The 23,769-nt window shown below is 39.1% G+C and overlaps 1 protein-coding gene across 3 annotated transcripts in view; it reads right to left on the bottom strand.

Annotated features, from left to right (window-relative positions):
• The window catches only part of ANO4 (anoctamin 4), a 269,643-nt gene that overhangs the window by 176,749 nt on the left and 69,125 nt on the right, over positions 1 to 23,769 (bottom strand). For all 3 annotated transcript variants that reach the window (XM_008178773.4, XM_065561354.1, XM_008178774.4), the window contains exon 2: positions 22,523 to 22,729. In XM_008178773.4, the coding sequence (XP_008176995.2) occupies positions 22,523 to 22,592 (70 nt within the window). In that variant the 5' untranslated portion in view covers positions 22,593 to 22,729. The remainder of the gene's footprint in view (positions 1 to 22,522; positions 22,730 to 23,769) is intronic.

Below are 23,769 nucleotides of genomic sequence, written 5' to 3'. Positions count from 1 at the left end.
ATGGATGCAGACAGTTCATTCCACATTAACAACATATGATTTAAATGAAGCACCACAATTTCCTCCCAGCAGTAGGGACACAAATCAGCCTCCCAGTGGGGACAGCTCGGCTGGACCACGCACCCATCAGCCACAATAAATCCTCTAATCAGGACTATGCAAATTCTTTAGTAAAGGCAAAGAAATTCTTCCATGATTTTTGCTCTGGTTATCTTCCCTCTGTGTCAGTTGTTGCAGGTCATCTATAAACCAAGGTGATCTTTGAGGATGAAGCCAGCAAAGAGATTGCCTAAGATCAAAGGCTGAGATCAAAGGCTCATACAATAATAGTCTGGTACATCCAAGGGCCAATATTTTCCCTCAGTTCTGTTAAAGTGCAAGGGCAGACCATCAAAACAGCTCCCTTGCCTCTCCAGAAAAGGTGTTCCCCAATCAGAACACGCAAAAGCAATGGCCAGTTCCTAACGTGAGCAAAATTTCCAGTTGCCCAGCCTTAATTCCAACATAAGCACTACATTCAAGACTGAACTAGCGACCATTTGGCATAATCTCATGGTCAGGATGAAAATCATGAATAGACACAGAAGACTCATCATTCAAGTTTGTTAAGGTCACTAAGCATTATCAGCTTCAGTACCAGTATCACCACCCTGGTGTTCAACTTCCTGAGCTCAGGAAGGGACTTTCAGCAAATCAGGGAAATCAATACACTCAAAGTATCCCCATTTTAATTCTATGTCAGGATCTGCCTTCTAGATGGAATCCTGAGCAAAATTCTGGCCCCACTGAAGTCAACAGGAATTTTGCCATTTCTTTCAATGGGACCAGGATATCATGCCCTGTATTTGATCCCTTTTTCGTATGGGAGTCTCCCTGAAGTTCAGTCAGTATGCAAACAGCCCAGCCACCTCACCTCCTCACTCATCTTCCTTCAGTTCACAGTGGCCTAATACCTGGCTAGACTGGCTACATGAAAACTGGAACAACGGTATCATCCAGCTGGGTTTCTGTAATACACATCAAATTGGAGGCCTCATCCTTTGTCAATCATCCATGATTTAATATATTGTTAACCACAATCTTGCATTCACCAGCATGAACTGAAGAATAAGATTGTATTCATTTCACATTTGCAACATAAGCCAACACCCTAGCCTTCCAAGAGCTAACTACAGGAGAAATCAATGGAAAGCCTTCCTTCTGCCACATTCTTCATGCTGCAGAAAAAAGAAAAAAAAAAAGCTGCATCTTGGCAGTGTCTCTCTCCTAGCCCCTTTCATGGGAGAGGTCACTGACTATAATTTTTTGAGAGGAGGAATGGCTGAGTTACTGGCCAAATTAAATGTGTTTATTCTTCTCTTCCCAGGAATATAAAGAAACTGAAAGTGGGCACTGGAGGCTTACATTGTTTGGGAGTTAATAATGAAATTGGTCTGACAGAACTCCACACACCACATCTCCCACCTGGTTTGGGGGTTCTAAGGTAAACAGATATGTATGGAGGGACACAATGTTCTTTTCTGGCGCAAAGAGGCAGATCTCTTTAGTTGGCCATGTATACTACTCCCAGTCTGCTACAATGGCAGACTCTCTGGGCAGCTGTTGAGTATCTTTTCCCTGCCTCCAGATATCCTTAGAGAGAAGCGGCTCCCAGGCTGGCAGATATCATTGGCAGGCAATTGATGCTGGTCTCCAATACCCCAAATTAGCTGCAGATTTTCCCAGGTCATTCCCTATTTGAAGCATCACCAGCCTAACTTTAGCATCTCTACCTTGTTTCAGCAGTTAACTGCTACCTCATTACTGCCACAGTGGCTGATCCTCCTACATGAAACTATAAGGGATACTTCCTGGGTTGTTAGTAGGGAAATGGTCTTCTCTCTGCAACAATGAAATAAATACAAAAAAGTAGAAGTGGAGCAAATATGAAATGAAATTTTAAGGTTTTAAAAGATAAAACTAAGATTTGGTTTTAGTTCAATTTGACACTAGTTCGATTTAAGTGAGGTAACTGAGCACAAACTTGACATTTACACTTAAAATGCAGCCATAGCATTTCTCACCATTGTGACTGACTATGTCTCAAAAAGTACTACAGTATTTCCATTTATTTGTTCTGAATATATTTGTCTACCCTGAATTAATAATCAGATTAAAAACATTTTTCAGTTTAATATGTACGTTTGGCTCTAAATTAAAATTTTATTTTACAACCATCTTGCTCAATCTTTAAAGTATTCATAAAATAAACTGAAAACATATTAGATCTATATGTTAAAACAAAGTGTCATTTAGGCCCAACTCCAGCAAAAGCACCTAAACAGGTGCCTACTGGTAAGCATGAGTACTCTCTTAAATTAAGCATCTGCTTAAGTGCTTTGCTGGATCGGGGCCATATTGTATAGATCAGCTAAGCTATTATCACAAGTAACATTTAAGAGATGTGCCACACAATTCAAAAGCCCACTTTAATGCACAGTATCAGTTTTGGGCCAAATTTTCAAAAGTTTGTGCATTTTTGCATGTACACAAACTCTGATGTTCACACCTCTAGACAGGGCTGACTCCAGGCACCAGCTTAACAAGCAGGTGCTTGGGGCGTCCAAGGGAGAGGGGCGGCACCTGCGGCAATTCGGAGGCGGCAGGTTAACTGCTTCCTCATTACTGCCACAGTGGCTGATCCTCTTACAGGAAACTATAAGGGATACTTCCTGGGTTGTTAGTAGGGAAATGGTCTTCTCTCTGCAACAATAAAATAAATACAAAAAAGTAGAAGTGGAGTAAATATGAAATGAAATTTCATATTTCATATTTCACCGTGATCGGCGGCGGCAATTCTGGGAGTGAAGGACCTGCAGCTGAACTGCCGCCACCAATCGCGGCTTTTTTTTTTTCCCAATTGCCACCGCCGATCACGATCGCAGCTTTTTTTTTCTGTTTTGCTTGACGTGGCAGAAATGCTGGAGCTGGCCTTGCCTCTAGATTTGTGTGTGGATGTAGGCATATTATGCAGGTGAGCATCTGAGCTCAGGTATGCAAAAAAACGTGTGCATACTTTTCACAAACTGGCCTATTCCTATTATATACAGCTGGGTAGATCGCTTTAATACTGTAAAGGTGCTGTGTAAAATCCAGATATTCTAGCAAGAGTGGTACAGATAGGAAATCAATAACTTTATTTACCTACATTTTGCCATTCTATTTTTTTGAAAGGAATTAATCCTAAAAAGACGCCCCCAATGTCCGAATTGGTGGATTGTCTTTAATGATTCACACCTTAAGAACTTGGATGGAGAACATATTGGCCCACCTATCCTGTCAAAAACAGAAGCAATAGATTATAATGACTTTGATTTTGTTTGCATGATAATGCCAGACAGTGTAACGTTTTGATGAGCTAGCAGTAGTGACTGTGAATGACAGCTAATCAGGTGTCCTTACAAAGGGGCTTTAGTGTGCTGGGGGAGAAGCAGACTGTGAGAGAATGCTGCTGCAGGCACAGGTTGTTTAAAACACAGCTGCTTCTGCAGCTGCTTTGAAAGGGGAGATATACACAGATGTTTGTTAAAATTGTAGTGTAACATAGTCTAACGTGCTCCATCATGTAAAATCTGTTGACAACATAGCTAGTACTGTATCACTCAAGTAAGTAAAAAGGGAGTAAAGAATGAACCGTTGAAAGTAGAGTTACAGGAAAAAGCATATAGAAGTACATTATATGTGTGGACGGTAACCCTTATAAATACAATAATTGGCATTTTGTTGGACTATAGTTAATAAAGTCCAAAATTTAAGCACATGGGGAGCATTTGGTTTCATACAGACCAGCTCTAAATTGGTCATAAGATTTCAGTTCCTCTTGGTCATCCTGCCCAGATCATGGCCTCCTGCAGGAAAACTCAGACGAAGAGACAAACGGGAGAAAAATTCTGCAGTTCCCCTTGTGGAGTTTCTTTAGGATTAATTTGTCCAGGGCAGTGATACTCAGACTGAGGCTTGCGAGCTGCAAATGGCTTTTTAATGTGTCTTCTGTGGCTCTTTGCAGCATATGATATTAAAACTCTGTTTGATTTAATTATTACCCAGTCTAAATTATTAACCAACCAGGGTACTTTTACTATGTTATTAACCAATAAAGTTATCAATCTTATATATGGCTCCTGAACCACCAGGATCTGAGTATCACTGGTCCAGGGGGAAGGGTTTGTAACCCACTCCCCCCTGCCGCCCCACACACGGCAAAAGTCAGGAACCAAGAGGCACAAGACTGTCCATCCTCTGTGAAATTCCAATGTTTTGACATTTGAGTTGAAATTCTGAAACTTTTCATGGAATAAATATTTTAGAAAAAAAATTGATTTGGAAACATCAAAATGTTTCATTTTGGGTCAGTTTGACATTAATCCGCATTCAGCTGAGCTGCCTCATGGGAGCAGTAGTTCTGGCTCCCCATACTCCCATTCTCCCCTCTATGTGCTGGGTTCCCCAGATGAACTACAGCTCTCATGATGCAGTGCAGATCTCCCCTCTGGCTTTGCTGCTGCATGAGAGCTCAGGTGAATGGAGAGTTACATCAGAGCGATCTGAAACTAAACGTTTCAATTCAAATCAACTCAAAACAAAAATGTTTTTGTTTCTAATTCCATGATGAAAAAAATAGGCAAAAATCAATATTTTTGATGGGATATTCCTAATCAGCACTAGCACAAGGTCACCTGAATGGAGTACCTGTGGGGCCCTTACCATTCTCCAGAGTTTTCTGACAGCTTCTGGCAGCAGCAGCTCCTGGAACCCCCTTTAAACTGACAGGGGGCTCCTAGCATAGATGTCATTCAGGCTCTCAGGCTGCATTTATTCCTTACTGGACATCCTGCAGCTAAGTGGTGGGGAAACAACGATGTTGCTCCAAGCTCCTGTTCCTCTTCATACCGACCCTTGTCCATACAGGCCCACAAAGTGCCCTCTGCAGATCTAGGGATAGCGCATGTGTGTTGGGGGGTGGGAGAGGGAAGGGGATGGAGAGAGATTTTTGCTGAAAAGGGAGCTGATTGCCCACCACGGCTTGCTATACATGGTAGCTGGGTGTTAGTTTCTCTTGGGAGCTAGAGGTAAGGAGCCAAGAAGATTCCTGTGCTGTGCTCTTGCTCCAGAGAGGAACCAAACACCTATTTCCTGCAATAACAGCTAATCATATTCTGTTCATTTTTCTACAGAGTTACCTGTTTTTATGCATTTCAGGCCTTTCAGCATTTTATTATTTTGGGGTGGGGTTTGTTTGCTTGCATGATTAAGACAAAGACAAAGTGCCAGGCCAAATTCTGCTTAGTTCAACCTCCACTGACTTCTGTGGAGTAGTACTGGAACAACAGAGTACAGAATTTGGCCCACCTTGTTTCTGAAGTTTTTGGATATCACTTCAAGCAACTGTAGTGACAAGCTGGATTTCCCCAACTGTGCAATGGTGCTAATAGTTATGTCCTTTTCCATAATTTGAAAGCTTTTTCCCCTATGTAGCAAGGAATCTATCTTTCTATATCTATAGAAAGCACTTCCCACACTTTTATATTGTTTATAAATATATAATGATACAGATTGGAACAAAAGCCTTTACAGATCTTAGATTTAAGCCACAGGATTCTATCGTTACTACATTAAAGCATGATATATTTCCATTAAGATAGAAACTGGATGAATACTGTAAATTGAGGTGATGTTTCTAGACCTTTAGAAAGCATTTGACCTGGTAGACTGCCACCTGTTATTATTACTACAGCTTCGGGACTTGATGATCGTAAGTGCTTTAGCAATTATCCTACAGACTATGAGAGACAAGTTGGGTGAGGTAATATCTCTTATTGAACCCAACTTCTGTTGGTGAGAGACAAACTTTCCCCAAAAGCTTATCCCTTCCCCCAACAGAAGTTGGTTCAGTAAGAGATATTATCTCTTTCACCTCTCTCATAGCCTGGAACCAACACAGCTACAATAACACTGTATAAGACAGGCTATAATGGTTCAGAGTAGAAAATCAAGTCCTTTGTTTATATGGAGAACATTACTACTGTTCACAACATCCTCTCTGATTATAGGTGGAAGTGGCAGAGAATCAACAACTGGTGAAAAAGTACAAAAAAATCCAGGTTAATTTTAGTATTTCAAAAGTGATTCAAATGAATACAAGAAGTTATTTAAATTTTAAATAGGAAAAGATAAACGTACCATTTTGCAATAGAAAAACAAGATTCCAAAGCGAAATTGTTCTGGCTTTTGGTGTAAAGCTGGATCAAGAATTTCAATGTAATAACTATACTAATTATTTTATAAAAGTACTTTAAGGGTTTTTTTTTTTGTATTGCAACAGACTTTGCTTAAGGTTTGATGTATGATGCAATCCATCTATTTTGCCCCTTCTGAATAGCACAAAATGAAGAGATCATACAGGAGAATCTGGGCCTACTTATGTTATAGACCGTTTCTGTTCTCAGTGATACAGATGCAAAACTGGAAAAACTCCAGCGAAGGCAGGCTTACTCTGGATTTATGCTGATATAATTAGGGTTGCCACCTGTCTAGGTCTTCCCAGGATCATCTCCTTTTTGATGATGTCCTGGGAAATCTGTAAGGGTGCTCAGTACACACTGCCAGCTGTCCAGTTTTATGGGATCTGGGTTATCCCAGATATCCCTGTTTTTGGTCCCTCAGCGGTGGCAATCCTAGATGTAACTGAGTTCAAAATCTAGTCTATTATATGCATAATATAAAACCACACAATTGATATAATAAATATGACCTAAACAAAGTTGATTTATAATCTCTTTAAATAGATAAACCAATACTGTTTCATTTTGAAAAGTATTTGTCTTCAGCTTTCCCAAAAGAATTAAGACACCATTTCGTACATTTAAGTTTTAGTGACAGTAATTGAGCCATCACAAAAGTACCAATAGAGAAGGGGGGAGGGGGGGAGGGAGTGCTTTTTCAGAACTCATCAGATAGAACAACCTTCATGTGATTTCAGAAATAGCTAAGATTATCACGTTTTAGAACTAAGTGAAAAATCTAATGTACATGTGGGTGTTCACTGCAGAAATGAGCCTTATAAAATACTGGTTGGATAACGGCGATGATACATTAACATTATAAACTGGGTGAAACCTTGTTTTGGGTTGAATTAAAACTGATAGGTGTGAAGGGACCATTCAATTAGCATAACTAAACTTAAGCCCCCATGTAGGACAAAGGTGTTTTTGCTGGTGGGTTTGTGTGGTGTGAGAGGTGGGGCTGGGCAGAATACACAAAACAGAGAGAGAGGCAGAGGCAAAAGGAAGAAAGCCAAGCATTAGCCTGCAAGCACAGTGTTTGGAAAGAGCTAGAGAGCTTCTGGGGCTGTTGGCTAAAGAGGCTTGGGCTGTAAGATAAGAAACTGCTCCTTTTGTTTGTGGGTCCTCCTGCATTTGGAAAAGCAGATCTTTGTACATTCCTTGTAAACAAACAGGATTTGTCTGTTTTATGCAAAATACCAACCTCCCCCTAAGCATCAGGCTCCATCAATTTCTATTTCCAACAGGAACATCGTTATGGCCCATTCTTTGACTAGCTGATCAGGTTGAAAAGGGGCAACAGTAATAGTGTGTTGGTGTAATTGTTTATTTTCCACTCTCAAATCCAAAGTCTGGAATCTAGACAGACCAGAGAATTTAGTCCATTTCCCCTTACTCTAATTTACCTAAAAGTGACAGTAGGATTGATTATACTTTAGTTGTGCTTCTTTCTTCTTACATTGTCAGTACACTTGTTAAAGCATGCGCAGTCTTCCATTTTCTTTTCCTACCATGTAAGATCAAAAACTCACCTGTATTTGATAAATGTGGTGATTTTTATGAATGAAAGATCAGTGTAGTTGTCATTTTACTTTATACAATGTCATGAACTGCTTGTAGACAAATAAGGAATAGAGGAAGCAAACATTTGTTGAATAAATTGTTCATTTCAAAGAGCTTGCTCAAGTCTAATGCCAGCTATGGGCTGAGGGGGGAAGCAGAAATGTTGGCTGCATTAGGAATGAGGAGTATGACCTAACAGACATCCTCCGGGCCATCAGTGATTTTATAAAATGTCACATCAGAATAACCTTAATCAGATTCCAGACTGTCTTTCCAAATGGATTCTAGCATTACAGGCAATTAAACAGAATACATTTATACCATAGCTTATCATTAAGGCTACGGAATCTGTGACTTCCAGAGACTTCCGTGACTTCAGCCTGTGGTGCCTGGGAGCTGCAGGGTCCCTCTGATGCCCTCAATGGCTGGGAACTTTAGGGTACCCCCACCGCCTCCCCCAGAGCTCTGAGTCGCCACAGGCAGTGGGGGAGAGAGGGCTCCCGCAGCTCCCAGCCGCCACGGATAGTGGGGGCCTGGGAGATCTGAGCCGCCGCTGGTAGCGGGGGTGCCCCGCTGCTCCGGGCAGCCACCATGGGCAGGCAGGGACCACGTAGCTAGCTCCTAGCCACAGGTAGTGGGGGGGGGAGGACAGTTCCCCATTTTGTCATGCATATTTTTAGTAAAAGTCTTGGATAGGTCACGTGCGTCCGTGAATTTTTCTTTATTGCTCATGACCTGTCAGTGACATTTACTAAAAATATGCATGACAAAATCTTAGCCTTATTTATTATTGCCATCATTATCCAAACACACTAATTCACACTAAACTTAAAAAGTGCTCTCCTGAATTGAGGCTTATGTGCAGTTTTCCATTGTACGGGTACTTCCCTATATTTACTATTGGAAGAACCCTGAATGTTACCTATGAGGTTCTGTAACTGCAAATACTGAACATTCAGGCCATGTCTACACTACTAAATTGTCAACCTAATTTATGTCGGCATACAGCCACCGCAGTTAAATTGCTTGCGTGCGCACACTTGCTCCTTGTGTCAGTGGTGCATATCCTCACCAGGAGCACTTGTATTGATTGTATTATCAGTGTGGGTCATTGTGGAATGGCTCCTGAAAGCCAGTATCAATGTAAGCAATGCAGTGTCTACACTGACACTGTGTTGACCTAATTACATCAACCGTGACTCTACACCACTTGGAAAAATGGTGTTACTAATATCGGCATAGAGAGGCATTGGTGTTGGCAGGAGTCAAACTTAGGTGAAGACACTTCCACGGCTAAGTCGATGCAAGGCAGCCTATGTCACCTAACCCTGTAGTGTAAACCAGGCCTCAGTTGTGTCTTTACAGCACAGCTTTGTGTTTGTAGCAGTGAAGAACTGCATTGCCCCAGGGATATAACTGGGAATCATTCTGCTTCCCAGAGGTCCCTAGTATGCAAGGGGAACATGCTTTCTACTACACTGCTTTACTGGGTGCAGCATACTCCCCGCATGCACCACTCACACTCCAGAGGCTAATGCAAGCAGGGAAGGTGTGTTCAGGGCCAAGGCCCTGCCTTCTTTGAGCACACAGTGCTCCCAGGGCAGTACAGAAAGCAGTCCTTGCACTTCCCTCATTCTAGGAAAAATAACTGTGCCTGATTCCCACAATGGGGAGAAAGGCTCGGTGTGTCCTCTTCTTTTCCATAAGGGCTAAAAATAATCTGGCCCTTGGTGTCTTAAACACCTGACATGTATGTGTGTAGCTGAGAGACAATAAGATCCACTATATTGTTCTTCATGCATCACCAACATAAAGGAATATCAATTATGATCCCAGAAACCCTATTTTTGGCACAAAGAATGAATCAGAGGACAGCGTTTTTGGTCATACTAGTACTATTCTTTTATCAACTGTCATGTTGATTTTTTATGTATTTCTTGTGTGTTTATTCTCTGGCCAGCCAGGAGTGCTAGGAATTTTCTCATGGCTCTGATTTGTAATTACAATTATTTATTTTATATCTGTTCTTTCCTCATTCAAAAAATAAAAAAAACCTCACAACTTTTCCTAAGAAAGGACACAGCTTAATTTTGAGACCAGACTAACCTGCGGGGCTTGCAGTTGGGAAATAAGTCTTCGTATTTCTCATAAATGGAGCAAACTTGATATGGAGATTAGTGGCACAATATAAAGAACCCAGGTGTATTATTGTCAGAGTCCCTTCCTAATCATAACTACATGTCTAAAGAATGCAGGGCTATTTTGTTCAGTCTTTTGAAAGGCCATCTGCAAGAAGCTTTTTCTCAGACTATATGAAACACATTATTGTGTCTGACATGTAAGTTTTTGGTCTAAATGGATAAGTCTGGGCCTCCTTCATGCAAGAACTATATTGCAAAGAAGACACGTTTATAAAACCAGCAGTACAGGAAGACAATGACTGAGTGTTCCAGCCCTGCCCTATGTCTACTTGAATAATATACCAGCTTTGTAAATAACACAGTTCATTACTTGCTTAGAAACATTACAAATGTAATATCTATTTGTGACACTCTGCACTCCATATTCATCATACTGGTATGATTATGATGTGATTATGACATAATTATGATGCATCTTGTACAAAATGTGTCATGTGAGGTGTCATTGGAAAAGTTATGATTTGCTGAATATGACTATCCTATTTGTATCACATACTTATTAACTCCTTCAAAGAATTCTAGTAGATTAATGTGGCATTATTTCCCTTTACAAAAACCATGTTGACTCTTCTCCAAAACATTATGTTCATCTATGTGTCTGACAATTTTGTTCTTTACTATAGTTTCAACCAGTTTGCCTGGTACTGAAGTCAGGCTTACCGGTCTATAATTGCCAGGATCACCTCTGGAGCCCTTTTTAAAAATTGGCGTCACATTAGCTATCCTCCAGTCATTTGATACAGAAGCTGATTTAAATGATACGTTACAGACTACAGTTAGTAGTTCTGCACCTTCACATTTGAGTTCCTTCAGAACTCTTGGGTGAATACCATCTGGTCCTGGTGACTTATTACTTTTTAGTTAATCAATTTGTTCCAAAACCTCTTCTCATGACACATCAATCTGGGACAGTTCCTCAGATCTGTCACCTAAAAAGAATGGCTCAGGTTTGGGAATCTCCCTCACATCCTCAGCCGTGAAGACCCATGCAAAGTATTCATTTAGTTTCTCCGCAATGGCCTTATTATCCTTGAGTGCTCCTTTAGCATCTCGATCGTCCAGTGGCCCCACTGGTTGTTTAGCAGGCTTCCTGCTTCTCATGTACTTTAAAAAATGTTGGTATTACTTTTTGAGTCTTTGACTAGCTGTTTTTCAAATCCTTTTTTGGCCTTCCTAATTCCTAATGATGATTTTACACTTCACTTATAAAGGAGTTTATGCTCCTTCCTATTTTCCTCACTAGGATTTAACTTCCACTTTTTAAAAGATGCCTTTTTGCCTCTCACTGCTTTTTTTACTTTGTTGTTTAGCCACGACTTTTTTTGGTTCTCTTACTATGTTTTTTAATTTGGGGGTATACATTAAAATTGAGCTTCTATTATGGTGCCTTTAAAAAGCTTCCATGCAGCTTGCAGGGATTTCACTTTTGGCACTGTACCTTTTAATGTCTGTTTAACTAACTTCCTCATTTTGTTTAGTTCCCCTTTCTGAAATTAAATGCTACAGTGTTGGGCTGCTGTGGTGTTTTCCCCACCACAGGGATGTTACATTTAATTATATTATGGTCACTATTACCAAGTGGTCCAGCTATATTCACCTCTTGGACCAGATCCTGTGCTCCACTTAGGACTAAATCAAGAATTGTCTCTCCTCTTGTAGGTTCCAGGATTAGCTGCTCTAAGAAGCAGTCATTTAAGGTGTCAAGAAACTTTATCTCTGCATCCTGTCCTGAGGTGACATGTACCCAGTCAACATGGGGATAGTTGAAATCCTCCATTATTATTGAGTTTTTTATTTTTATAGCCTCTCTAATCTCCCTGAGCATTTCACAGTCACTATGACCATCCTGGTCAGGTGGTCGGTAATATATCCCTACTGCTATATTCTTATTATTAGAGCATGGAATTACTATCCATAGAGATTCTATGGTACAGTTTGGTTCATTTAAGATTTTTACTTCATTTGATTCTACACTTTCTTTCACATATAGTGCCATTCCCCCACCAGCATGACCTGTTCTGTCCTTCCGATATATTTTGTACCCTGGTATTACTGCATCCCATTGATTATCCTCATTCCACCAAGTTTCTGTGATGCCTGTTATATCAATATCCTCATTTAATACAAGGCACTCTAGTTCACGCATCTTATTATTTAGACTTCTAGCATTTGTATTTAAGCACTTTAAAAACTTGTCACTTTTTAGCTGTCTGCCATTACATGATTACATTACATTTTTCATTTGATGTTTCTCATCAGATCCTGCCAGTATTTTATCATCTTCCATCCTCTACTCCTTACTAGAACATAGAGAATCTCCATTAATACATCCTCCCCTAAGGGATGTTTCAGTCTAAACCCTGTGCTCCTCCACACCTGTCAGCTTCCCACAGCCTTTTGTTTAAAAGCTGCTCTATGACCTTTTTAATTTTAAGTGCCCTTTAATTTTAATTATTATACTATGTAACTAAGTGCATCAGTGAAAGAAGGGTCATCTCACAGCACAAAATAGGAGACTGATCACTGGTAAAGAAACATCTGCCTTTGAAGAGATAAAGGTTTTAAAATATAGGTCTCCCAGGGGAGGAAAGACTGATGTTGCATTCACAGTCAAACTCTTTTGAAGCCATAACCTAAGAAATATGATCATAACTTTTCTTTTTATTTCAGTTCTTCTCACTGGCTACTCTTCACAATGGCCCAGTCATATCCAACATTTTCTTTTGCTATTGTAGTATTATTTATTTATTCCTATGCTGGTAATGCTTGGAGGCCCCAGTCAGGATCAGTGCCAAGCACCATACAAAACCACAAAGTCCCTGCCCCAAACAGCTTACAATCTAAAAAGCACAAGAGAGAGCCTGTTTACAAGCACCATCTTTTATCACTAGGTTTCCTGAAAATTAATTGTTCACAAATTGTTCTCCTAATCATTAGTGAGAATTGTTTTTGAGATTAATACAGCACAGGAATTTTTAAAGAACTAGACCTCTCCCCCTCACACAGTAATAGTAGCTGTGAACTAAACAACAACAATATAGATAGATATTGGAATGGGCTGGATGACTGAGTGCCCTGGCAACAGATCTGGAGCTTTCCACCTCAAAATGGCTAGTGACTAGAAGTAATCACAGTCTCTGCCCAGTTCCTAGTTGACAGGCATCCAGATTGCAACTGACATTAACTGCTCCTCTTGCTGGCAGTGAATAAGGAATGAATGGGCTGGGAGTCTGAACTCTCTCTTTATCCAGAGAGGTAATGTTGTCTTTCCAGCTCAGAGTTGGTACATATTGGCAGGGTGGTGCATAAAACATGTACTGTTCTGTATCTTTACTGTAGATAAAGAGAAGATTTCAGTCTCCAAAGCTTTCACTTCAGCTTCTTTCAGGAAGATTTATCTCCCTGATGATATAACATTTTTATTTGTGAAATTATTTGTCAAGGTAATGTGCAAGTTAGTTTCAGAAATGGGGTAGAAAGAAATGTTCATGTTTCTATACCACTTCTCCTCACCACAAACAGAGAGAAAATCTGGATATACCCTGCACAAATGTACTTAAAAAAATATGGCTCTAGTACAGTTGGGTAAATGTAAAAGTATTTCTGTGAATACTAATTTGAATGTTGAGATGAATTAGCTTCAGCTGTGCCCCTTGTACAAGTTGCTCCCTGGGACTATTTGAGTGATTGGGTTTTACCAGCAGAAACATCAATAAAAAAACAAATTTTGAATTCATAGATGCTTGACTTTGCACCAGAAGCACTCCTCCCAACAGTAACAAAAATATCATTGGTTTTCGAACAATTACCTCTAAGCAACACAGCTTGAATACTGAATATTCATAATACGATTTGAATAATCGATAAATCTGAGGATATCACAACCTGTCTATGGATATTCTGTGAACAGAAAAAGAGGTGAGGTTTGTTGAATACATTGTAAACTGTGAAATACTTGCTCAGCTCTGAATTCCGTCAAGATGGTCACAGCTAAAGAGACTTTGAAATTGAGCTGATAAAGTACAGTCCCTTTTTTTACTTTAGTTTCTGACTCCCACAGTTGCAAAAATTGCACATTTTCAGAGCCTCCGAAATCAATGGTTCTACTATATAATACCACTATATTCCCACCCCTGCTTTTTATTTCATACCCTGTGATTAAGTAAACTAATAAAAGTGAACCATTTCACTGAACCATACAAATCAAAAACAGCTTCCAAAAAAACAATAATAATGAAATAAAAAACAGGACGAGCATGACAAATGCAGCATGCATCTCTTTTCAGCTTCTCTAACATGTGGCTTCTACAGTTTGTGATATATGGCAAGAACTTTACAAAAAAAGGTCCTGCGAATTCTAACAAGCATGCTAGACATCTATCTGAATGCAAGGAACTAGTGATTTCAGTAAGTGTTTCATTGTATTTGAATATAAAGCTTATTTAAATATTATCATAGAATCACAGGACTAGAAGGGACCTTGAGAGGTCATCTAGTCGAGTCCCCTGCACTCTTGGCAGGATTAAGTATTATCTAGACCATCCCCGACAGGTGTTTGTCTAACATGCTCTTAAAAATCTCCAGTGATGGAGATTCCTCAACTTCCTTTGGCAATTTATTCCAGTGCTTAACTATCCTGACAGGAAGTTTTTTCCTAATGTCCAACCTAAACCAACTTTGTTGCAATTTAAGCCCATTGCTTCTTGTCCTCTCCTCAGAGGTTAATGAGAACAATTTGCCTTCCTCCTCCTTGTAGCAAACTTTTATGTACCTGAAAACATTATGTCATCCCTCCGTTTTTTCTTCGCAAGACTAAACAAACCCATTTTTTTCAATCTTCCCTCAGAGGTCATGTTTTCTAGACCATTAATCATTTTTTTGCTCTTCTCTGGACTTTCTCCAATTTGACCACATCTTTCCTAAAATGTGGCACCTAGAACTGGACACAATACTCCAGTTGAGACCATATCAGCGTGGAGTAGAGCGGAAGAATTACTTCTTGTGTCTTACTTACAACACTCCTGCTAATACATTCCAGAATGATGTTTGGTTTTTTTGCAACAGTATTAACCGCTGATACATCTTTAGCTTGTGATCTACTATGACCCCCAGGCCCTTTTCTGCAGTACTCCTTCCTGGGCAGTCATTTCCTGTTTCGTATGTATGCAACTGGTTGTTCCTTCCTAAGTGGAGTACTTTGCATTTGTCCTTATTTAATTTCATCCTATTTACTTCAGACCATTTCTCCAGTTTGTCCAGATCATTCTGAATTTATACATGGGTGTACCCATACTACCTATTTGGAATATCAAATAAATTCCAATTCATAATTTACTTTTCTTTGGGTTTGTGAGGGTTTTCTTATTTTTAAATAATGAATAGGACACTAAGCAAAAAGTGTACAGAACATTCTTAGAATCTGTTGGACTAAGGGCTTCTTACCTATTTACTGGTCTCTTATATATATATCCTCAATAAAATAAGTTTTCAACAGGCAAATACAGTACCTATAGAATATGTCACATTAACAGATTGGAATTCCTATTTATTCCTTGACAAGACAAGGGTACAGCATGACCAACAGCAATGTGAGCTTTTCCTTTTGCTGAACAATTGCCTTAACCCTGACTTAGAGGGATGACTATGGAATACAAAGCCAATTTAGTTTCTAGGCCTGTTCCAGCCCATGACCCTTCTGCTGAGACAGCCAAATGGGTACTGCTTAGCACCACTGGGGAAAGTTTTCTGCATGTAATATGGATACGGCAACTAGAAACCAGACTGAGACAATCAGCTCTTTTAACAAATTACTTTTCTTTGCTAGAAAAACTAGCTGACTTTCCATCTCATGGCAGACAGGTCAGCCACTCCTGCAGTCCCGTCATTACCTCAGAACAATTCACCATCCAACAACTTTCATCTTTGGCACACTAATTTCCCAGACTGGAGTTCCTTATGTAGCATAAATGGAGTCCTATTGCATATTAGTCTAAATTCCAGAGGAGATTGAATAATAGAATAGGAGCAATGAAATGTGAATACAGATCCTTGTATGTGAACCTGCAGAAGCTCCCCAGACTGCAACTTCTGTGTTTTTGCTGCCCAAAGATAGGATAACGCAAACAGCATAATTTAGAATGTTTCAGAACTTTGAAGTTTGTGTTCCAGGAGAAAGGGAGAGAAATTTCTCTTTCAAATGCTGTGTCTTTCAAAGGATCTCTTATAGGTCTTGAGGTTTTACAAAGTGTTTAGAGATACAACATCTGATTCAGGAAAAAGAACAAGCCTGAACAAAAACTAAAGTCTGGATAACTTTTCTATCTCCCATACTTCCCCACTCTCATTTTCAAGTGCCTCTGCACTTCTGAATTCCATCCAGGAATGTAAATGGAAATGCAGTAACACTAAAAGAAATACTGTGCTTGTCGTCCTTTTGGACTGACCAAACCCCACTCCCCAAGAAATACTGAAAATCTCACAGAGAAAATATTTCCAGTTCTGTTTTGTGAATGCGCATAATTACAGTAATGTTGGATCCATTTCCACAACTAAATCACAAGATTCATCCATTGCTAAAAATAACTTTTGATAATCTATGTTTCCTAGCAATATTTTCTGATATTAATATAAAAATGAGGTAACTCCCATTTTGATCAGAAGAATTAACATCTAGTGAAACATCCACAGTTCTATATCTCTCCGTGTCATAAGGTCCTCACATTTTTCTAAATCTGTTTTGTCCATCTCCTATAGTTGATTTAAGTAGAGTACGAACTGATGAGTTCATCAATATTTTTTCTTAAAAATACAATGACTTCTTGATCCTTGCTCATTATATTGCTCTCAAAACAGTAACCCTGAAGAAATCTTCTGAGCAAAACTCACCATTGTGAGGAGACCCCAGTACAAGGTTTATATGCGACTTAAATCCCTGTCTCTATTTTGAGGGCTTGCATGGAACTGAAGTGGTACATGTGTCTTGCATTGACTCTCTGCATAAAGGTGAATTTCACCTTACATTTGTACAAAATCTCCAAACTGTTACTTCAGCACATTTGTGCAGAGGGCCAGCACAAGGCATATGTACCATTTCATTTCCATTTAAGCCCTCTACACAGGGATAGGCGCTTAAGTAAGAATGAGAGCAAGACAATGAAGAAGCATCAGAAAGTCATCTGATTTCCAGTTCCCCAAATAATCTGTTATTTAAGCATTGCTCTTTTTTTTTAGATTCATATCACACACTAAAAAAAACTAAACAAAAAAACTCCCTTGCAACTAGCAACACCTAAAAATAGAGACAGAAGAAGCGCACAGTTGATGACTAACATAATGCTAGAGCCATAGGGAAAGTTCACTGTTCTTTAAAAGGTTCTATATTCCACTTGATAGTTGAAAGGAAATGAGTGTTAAATAATGGAACTATAATTCAAAGTAGATTAGTAATAATAATGTTTCGAACTTACTTAGTATTTTGTATAAGTATCAAAACCCTTTACAAAGGTGCATAAGCATTATTGTCTTTATTTTGCATATGGAGAAACAGAAGCACAGCATGGTTTGCCCAAGATCACATAGAAAACTAACGGCAATGTTGGGAAGAGAACCCTGAGGGCAGATCTGTAATTATAGCAATTTATGCCAGCTGAGGATCTGCCCCCCCTGTGTTTTGACTCATAAGCCAATGCCTTATCAACCACAACACAACACTCCCCGTGACTGAGAAGTACTTTACTACAGACTATGGATGGTGGTTTGGTTCTACCAGAAATCAGAACCCCCAACCCATCCCAGATCCAGTGTAGGAATGAACATTTAGATCAATATGAATGCTCATATTATGATCTAGGGGAAAGGGCACCACCTTTTAAGCTTTTGTTTCCTTTTCTAGACAGAAAGTTTGCTTCTTGACCTCACTTGAAGGCATGCAGTGACATCAGAAGTCATGACTAAGTTTGCATATAGTACTTGGTGGCAGGGCTATTCCATTGCTGTTGCTCTTTCCCTCTGTGCTCAGTCTGTACAGAACTACTCTCTGGGTTTGTCTACACATATCAATTGCCCCAGTTTAAATAAAGGTGTGATTTTTGTACCAATTTAAATTGGAGCAACATGACTTCCCTCCTTTAGTTAAATGAATAAAACTTTTTGTGAAGCGGCCTGAAAACAACATGGTGAAGAGCTGTGGAAGCAGAGCTGAAAAACCTGGGGCACAGCTGGGGAACCACTGAAAGACTTGCCAGAAACAGACAGGAGTGGAGGAGCTTCGTCACTGCCCTAAACGTCAGAGGCGTAATAGGAACATGATGATGATGATGAAGTCTCTCAGTATTAACACATGGAGAAAGCAAGTACTGCAGAAAAGCCAACTAACAGTGAACCCAACAATGGTCCCCAGTGTCACATCATGTCTCCACAAGTGAGCAAGAAGATGCAGAAGCAGAATATGAGAAGAGGAAGCGTCAAGGACAGCCACATAGAGGGAAAGGAAATTTTATACAGAGAACATCTCAGCTGGTAGAAATGTAATTTTTAACTATATGAAAGAAGTTATTGGGGAGAGTTTAGGTTTATGGGCAATTACTAAAATAGCGGATTCATTGCCACACTCCTCAGCAAGACTGCCTCTCTATTTCTTATTCAGCACTGAGTTGAAAAATTGCTGCTAGGTCAATAGTTGTTGCAGTAACTCTATTAAGCCTCACAATGGAGAAAGGGCTTTTTACAAAGCAAGGCATACTACAGAAAACTTCCTGCTATAGTGCCACTTCAGTGGTGTGGGCAACACATAGAGCAATAGTATAAGCGATCTATCATGGTCTCGGGTGTGTGTGTGTGTGGGGGGGGGGGGTGTCAAACCTAGTGGCCAGGGCCAGAGTCAAGATCCAGGAGTCTGAGCCAAGGGTCAGGATGGAGTTAGGAACCAGGCAGAGGAGCAGGACTGGAACAAGCCTAGGAAGATGGCACAATCACAGCTGCAGGCATAAGTGTTGAGCAGCCAGTGGCCAAGTGCTACTGTTGTGCTTAAGAACAGTCCTGGCAATGCTGCTCAGCCAATCAGGTGATCTGGCCAATTAGGGGTTTCAGCTGTCCTTAGCTAGCTGATCCCAGGCCCAGCTGCAGGCCCTCATTCCTGACAACATCCAATTGCAGCTGCAGTACTATCCACTAGTAAATAAAATTGTATGTATGGGGACGGGATGGGACAACCTAAAAAAGAAGTGCTGTCTGATAAGGCAGCCACTGGATGACATATAGACAGGGCCAGCTCCAGGCACCAGGTTAACAAGCAGGTGCTTGGGGCGGCCAAGGGAGAGGGGTGGCACCCGCGGCAATTCCCTCTAGGAGCGAAGGACCTGCTGCTGAACTGCTGCCGCCGATCGCGGCTTTTTTTTGTTTGTTTTTTGTTTTTTGCTTGGGGCGGCAGAAATGCTGGAGCCGGCCCTGCATATAGAAATTTATCATTGTCTTCACTACAACTTAGGTTACTTTCAGTCTTATTCAAAATAAATAAGTGAAAATAATTATTGATAAATCATTAAATGGTACCATTCTGGGCAGGAAGCAAAATGACAAAGATAAGCATCTTTGTGTGTAGAAAACAGTAGCAGGACACTGTCAGAGGAAGAAAACCAAATTCCTTTTTGATCTAGCACTTTATAAAAGAGAGTCTGATTTTTACCTCAGCTCTGATTTCTATGATTAATGAAAGTCAGAACCACTGTTTCAAGGTTTCATAGCCCTATTCTAGATTTCCAGTTTAATCAGAATCTCTTCATGTTCTGAATATGTTACTTGAGCAAGAGAAAATTGAGGCTGAATATAAAGTAAACTTCCCTAATGGTGACATCTATATGACTGGGTGAATATTACCTCTGAGGGGAGTAAGAAACTCAACTGCTTGAAGCAACAGAGAGTCCTGTGGCACCTTTAAGACTAACAGATGTATTGGAGCATAAGCTTTCGTGAGTGAATACCCGCTTCGTCAGACGTATTCACCCACGAAAGCTTATGCTCCAATACATCTGTTAGTCTTAAAGGTGCCAAAGGACTATCTGTTACTTTTTACAGATCCAGACTAACATGGCTACCACTCTGATACTTTTAAATAGCTTGAGCTATTTAAAATTAGACTTAAGAAATTATTCAATAATATAATATAGGCAACAGCCCTGCAATGGCAGGGGGATGACCTGAGAACAAAATACGTTAAAGTCCTATTTTTTGATAACTTCTGTGATTCTCTTATTAATAAGAGTGATAACCTTTTCAATTCACCATCACCACCCCATTTCTGACCTGTCTTTTTTAAAAAACAAACAGTGTTTAAGTACGTATTTATAGAACTAAAGACAGCAACATTTAATTTGTCATTCAATATGAATTAATAAAATATGCTTTAAATTTATATGAATCTTCTCTCTCAGGAGGGAATATTTATTACAGAAGATATCCCAGATCAATATTTCTTAGAATTACGTTGCATGTATGTGGGATTTTTGTTATTTAACTTAGAAAGGGAAACAAATTTTGATTTCTGATATAGAATCACATTTAAGGCCCTAAATCACAACGTTGTTTTACCGCAATACCGAATGAAGTATGATATTTTAAGATATCTATGATAGGAGTCGTAATTACAAAACAATTTACTAATATTCACCCATTGACTGCAGTGGGAGTTAATTTCAAATGAAGTTTAGGGCAAATAGGATCAGGTCTCACAATTGGTTTGTCCCACACAGGCTGCTAATTCTTTTATAAAAACAACATATACACCATAAATAAGAGATGAACTAACCCTACATGATTTTATAGGAAGCTAACGTCTGCAGAAAAATGTCATCCAAAAACCATTCTGACACCTACTAATGGCTCCAATTTGGGAAAGCATGTGGGGACATGTTGAAATCCATCACATTAGGAATACTTTCCTAAATCAGTGTCAATATTTGTTTCTTTTGTTCTGTATGTATTATTTAGTATTAAACCATAAACCATATTCATGACTGAATAAATAATCTACATCTCTACAAAAATGAATATTGTTACTATAACATGCTGTACATGTTCATGATAATTATGTAAACATTTGTATTTCACAAAACATGATTTTACATTTTTAAAATGCTGTCAGTTGACATTATACTGCAGGTGGATGTCATGAAGTTCTGTCTATACCAATAGCAACTAATGTGCTTCAAAGGAGAAAAAAAAAAGAAGCTAAAAATAAAAAGATTAAGAAATGGACAAAGTAATTGGCATAAGCAAAATATGTGATGGTGTGGGTTACTATAACATTTTAATTAGCACATGTTTAGTAAGATATGCATAACTTGTGCTGTTGTGAATAATATCGTAATCCAAAATTCAAGTCAATACAAATTGTATAGCAACTGACAACACATATTTTGTATTTAACTCCACTGTAATTTTTAAAATAATTAATTTACTGCATTTACTAAATAATCTGCAAGATCGTGTAAATACAGCTTGCAAAGATTTGCAATGGAACTCTCTTATTTCCTATATAAATCCCTAGTCATTGAGACAACAGATCCTATTTATTTACGTGGGGGGAGTGATGACCTTTTTAAATGCAACAAAACTGAAAGTCCAGTGAGATCCTGCGCTGTGTAAGCCACAAAATCCAACCACATTATTTCGCAGCTCTAATCTTAAATTCATTCAGATCTGAAGTTTCATTTGCACTGCAAAAGTATGTTTAAACATGGCATCTCCACATGTATTCCTTTGGAATAAGAAAAAAAATACTTTAGAAGTAGCTCTGGAAATTTGCTTAACAATGAGTGTATTCAAGTTGTCCTCTAGGATTTTATGGTGCCTAGGAGACTCTGTCCTCTTAAAAAAAGGTTAATTTTACTATACAGTTAATCCATACTAAAATTATTCCTTCAGTCCTAGAGATTTTTCCAATCTAGCACAGGAATCAAACCATAGTCTGCACTCTGATTTATGACACGCTGTGATCATCAAATCAAGAAATCAGATTGTTGAGTTACACAGTGCTGCATACAGAATTCAGAGGGTTGAATCCAGCTCATTGTTTATTAAGTTAATCAAATATAAAATGCACCACTATTCTATAAAAAAAGTTCAAAGCACTGTAAGTGGCAGTGATTGGACATTACTGTGGAATATTGTAATTGTTGTTTTTTTTGTTTTTTGTTTTAAAAAGGACACTTGATTTGTTAGTTCCAATTCCCCATAAATCAGCCAGCTGTCCTAACTCTTGCTTTGTCTGACAGAACTCACAACTGTTGTGAACAAGCATACCAAAAATAGACAGAATGACCATCAATCTATTGATTTCCATGCAAGCATTAGCTGATATTATGAATACAAAGATTCATAGCATATGCCAGTCTGTAAACCAAACTGAAAAACCGAAAAGTGTTGTCAAGTGGTATTTGTTACCTGCATGATGGATTTTTGTTTTTCCATTAGTAACTGCTGGTATATTAGATCCAGAAGATGAGGCTTCCATTTTTATTGACCTTCTGACTTGTGGGAGTGAAGAATGCCTAACCACAGGCAAACGCTGTGATAGCGGATGGCTTCCTGCACTTCTCCTCTGATAGATTTGCACACGCTTTTCAGCCCCATGAATAGATAAACTTATACCTGATGGGAATGAGAAATAGCACTGTTAGATGCAGGAGACCAGCTCAGAATCACTAAAATATATCAATCGGCACAGTTTAAAATGGAGCAGTAACAGCCCTCTTGAGAAAAGGACAAAGGCATGAATTTTGTATTAAAATGAAAAATGTTAACCTCTTTACACTTGCTGTGCAGGTGACATCAGGGCCAGCACAATAATGGGTATTTAAATTAATACACAGTCCAATGTGTTACTGCCCTGCAGGAGGAATTAACTGGAGTTACTACAAAAGGGACACACACCTCATGAAGGGCACTAACAATCAGTTGACCATCACTGAGTTTATTTAATAACACTCCACTCCTGACTAGAATTGCAAATATCTAAATATTTTTCTTATAAAATAAATTCATTCACAGGTCTTGTCAAATTTCATCAGCAATAAAAAAAAAGGGGGTCGTTTCAGCCACTGACTATTTTTTGAGGATTTTTTTTTTATTTTTATGGAAAAGAGTAATGACACAACAGACACAAGCTTGAATCTGCAAAATGATTCTGCTTTTTCACACAAAACCTTGATACTATCTTGATTTTTTTCTGGTGTTCACTGCAAGTTATTTAGCCCAACTCTTCTCCCCAAATCCTACGGATCTGATGTAATTCACAAGTACACAGAAAGTGCTGTTCATGGTAAAAATCACCACTACTGCCCCAACAGAAAAAAAGACAGCTTGAATTTCCAATACATACAATGCACTGTACATTCTTAGGGAAAGATGCCACTTTATAGGTGTAAAGCCTGATTCTGATCTCGTATCTTGTTTATACTGGTGTAACTGTGCTGATTTCAGCTGAATTACTCCTGATTTATGCTTGTGTAAGGGAGATCAGGATCAAACCCTTAGATCAGGTATCTATTGGGCAACAAAAGTGATTAATGAAAATACTGCTCCATGTTTAAGGAAAATTAAAACTTGGGAGTAAGCCTTGCTCCCTTCATCACGCTAACATTTCTATTGATTATATTGTAGGACAGCTTGTGAGAGAAAAATGAAGAAGA

This window comes from Chrysemys picta, chromosome 1 (genome assembly GCF_011386835.1).
Source record: "Chrysemys picta bellii isolate R12L10 chromosome 1, ASM1138683v2, whole genome shotgun sequence".
NCBI lineage: Eukaryota > Metazoa > Chordata > Testudines > Emydidae > Chrysemys > Chrysemys picta.
Note: the sequence above shows the minus strand (reverse complement) of the source record. Positions and strands in the feature narration are given on the sequence as shown.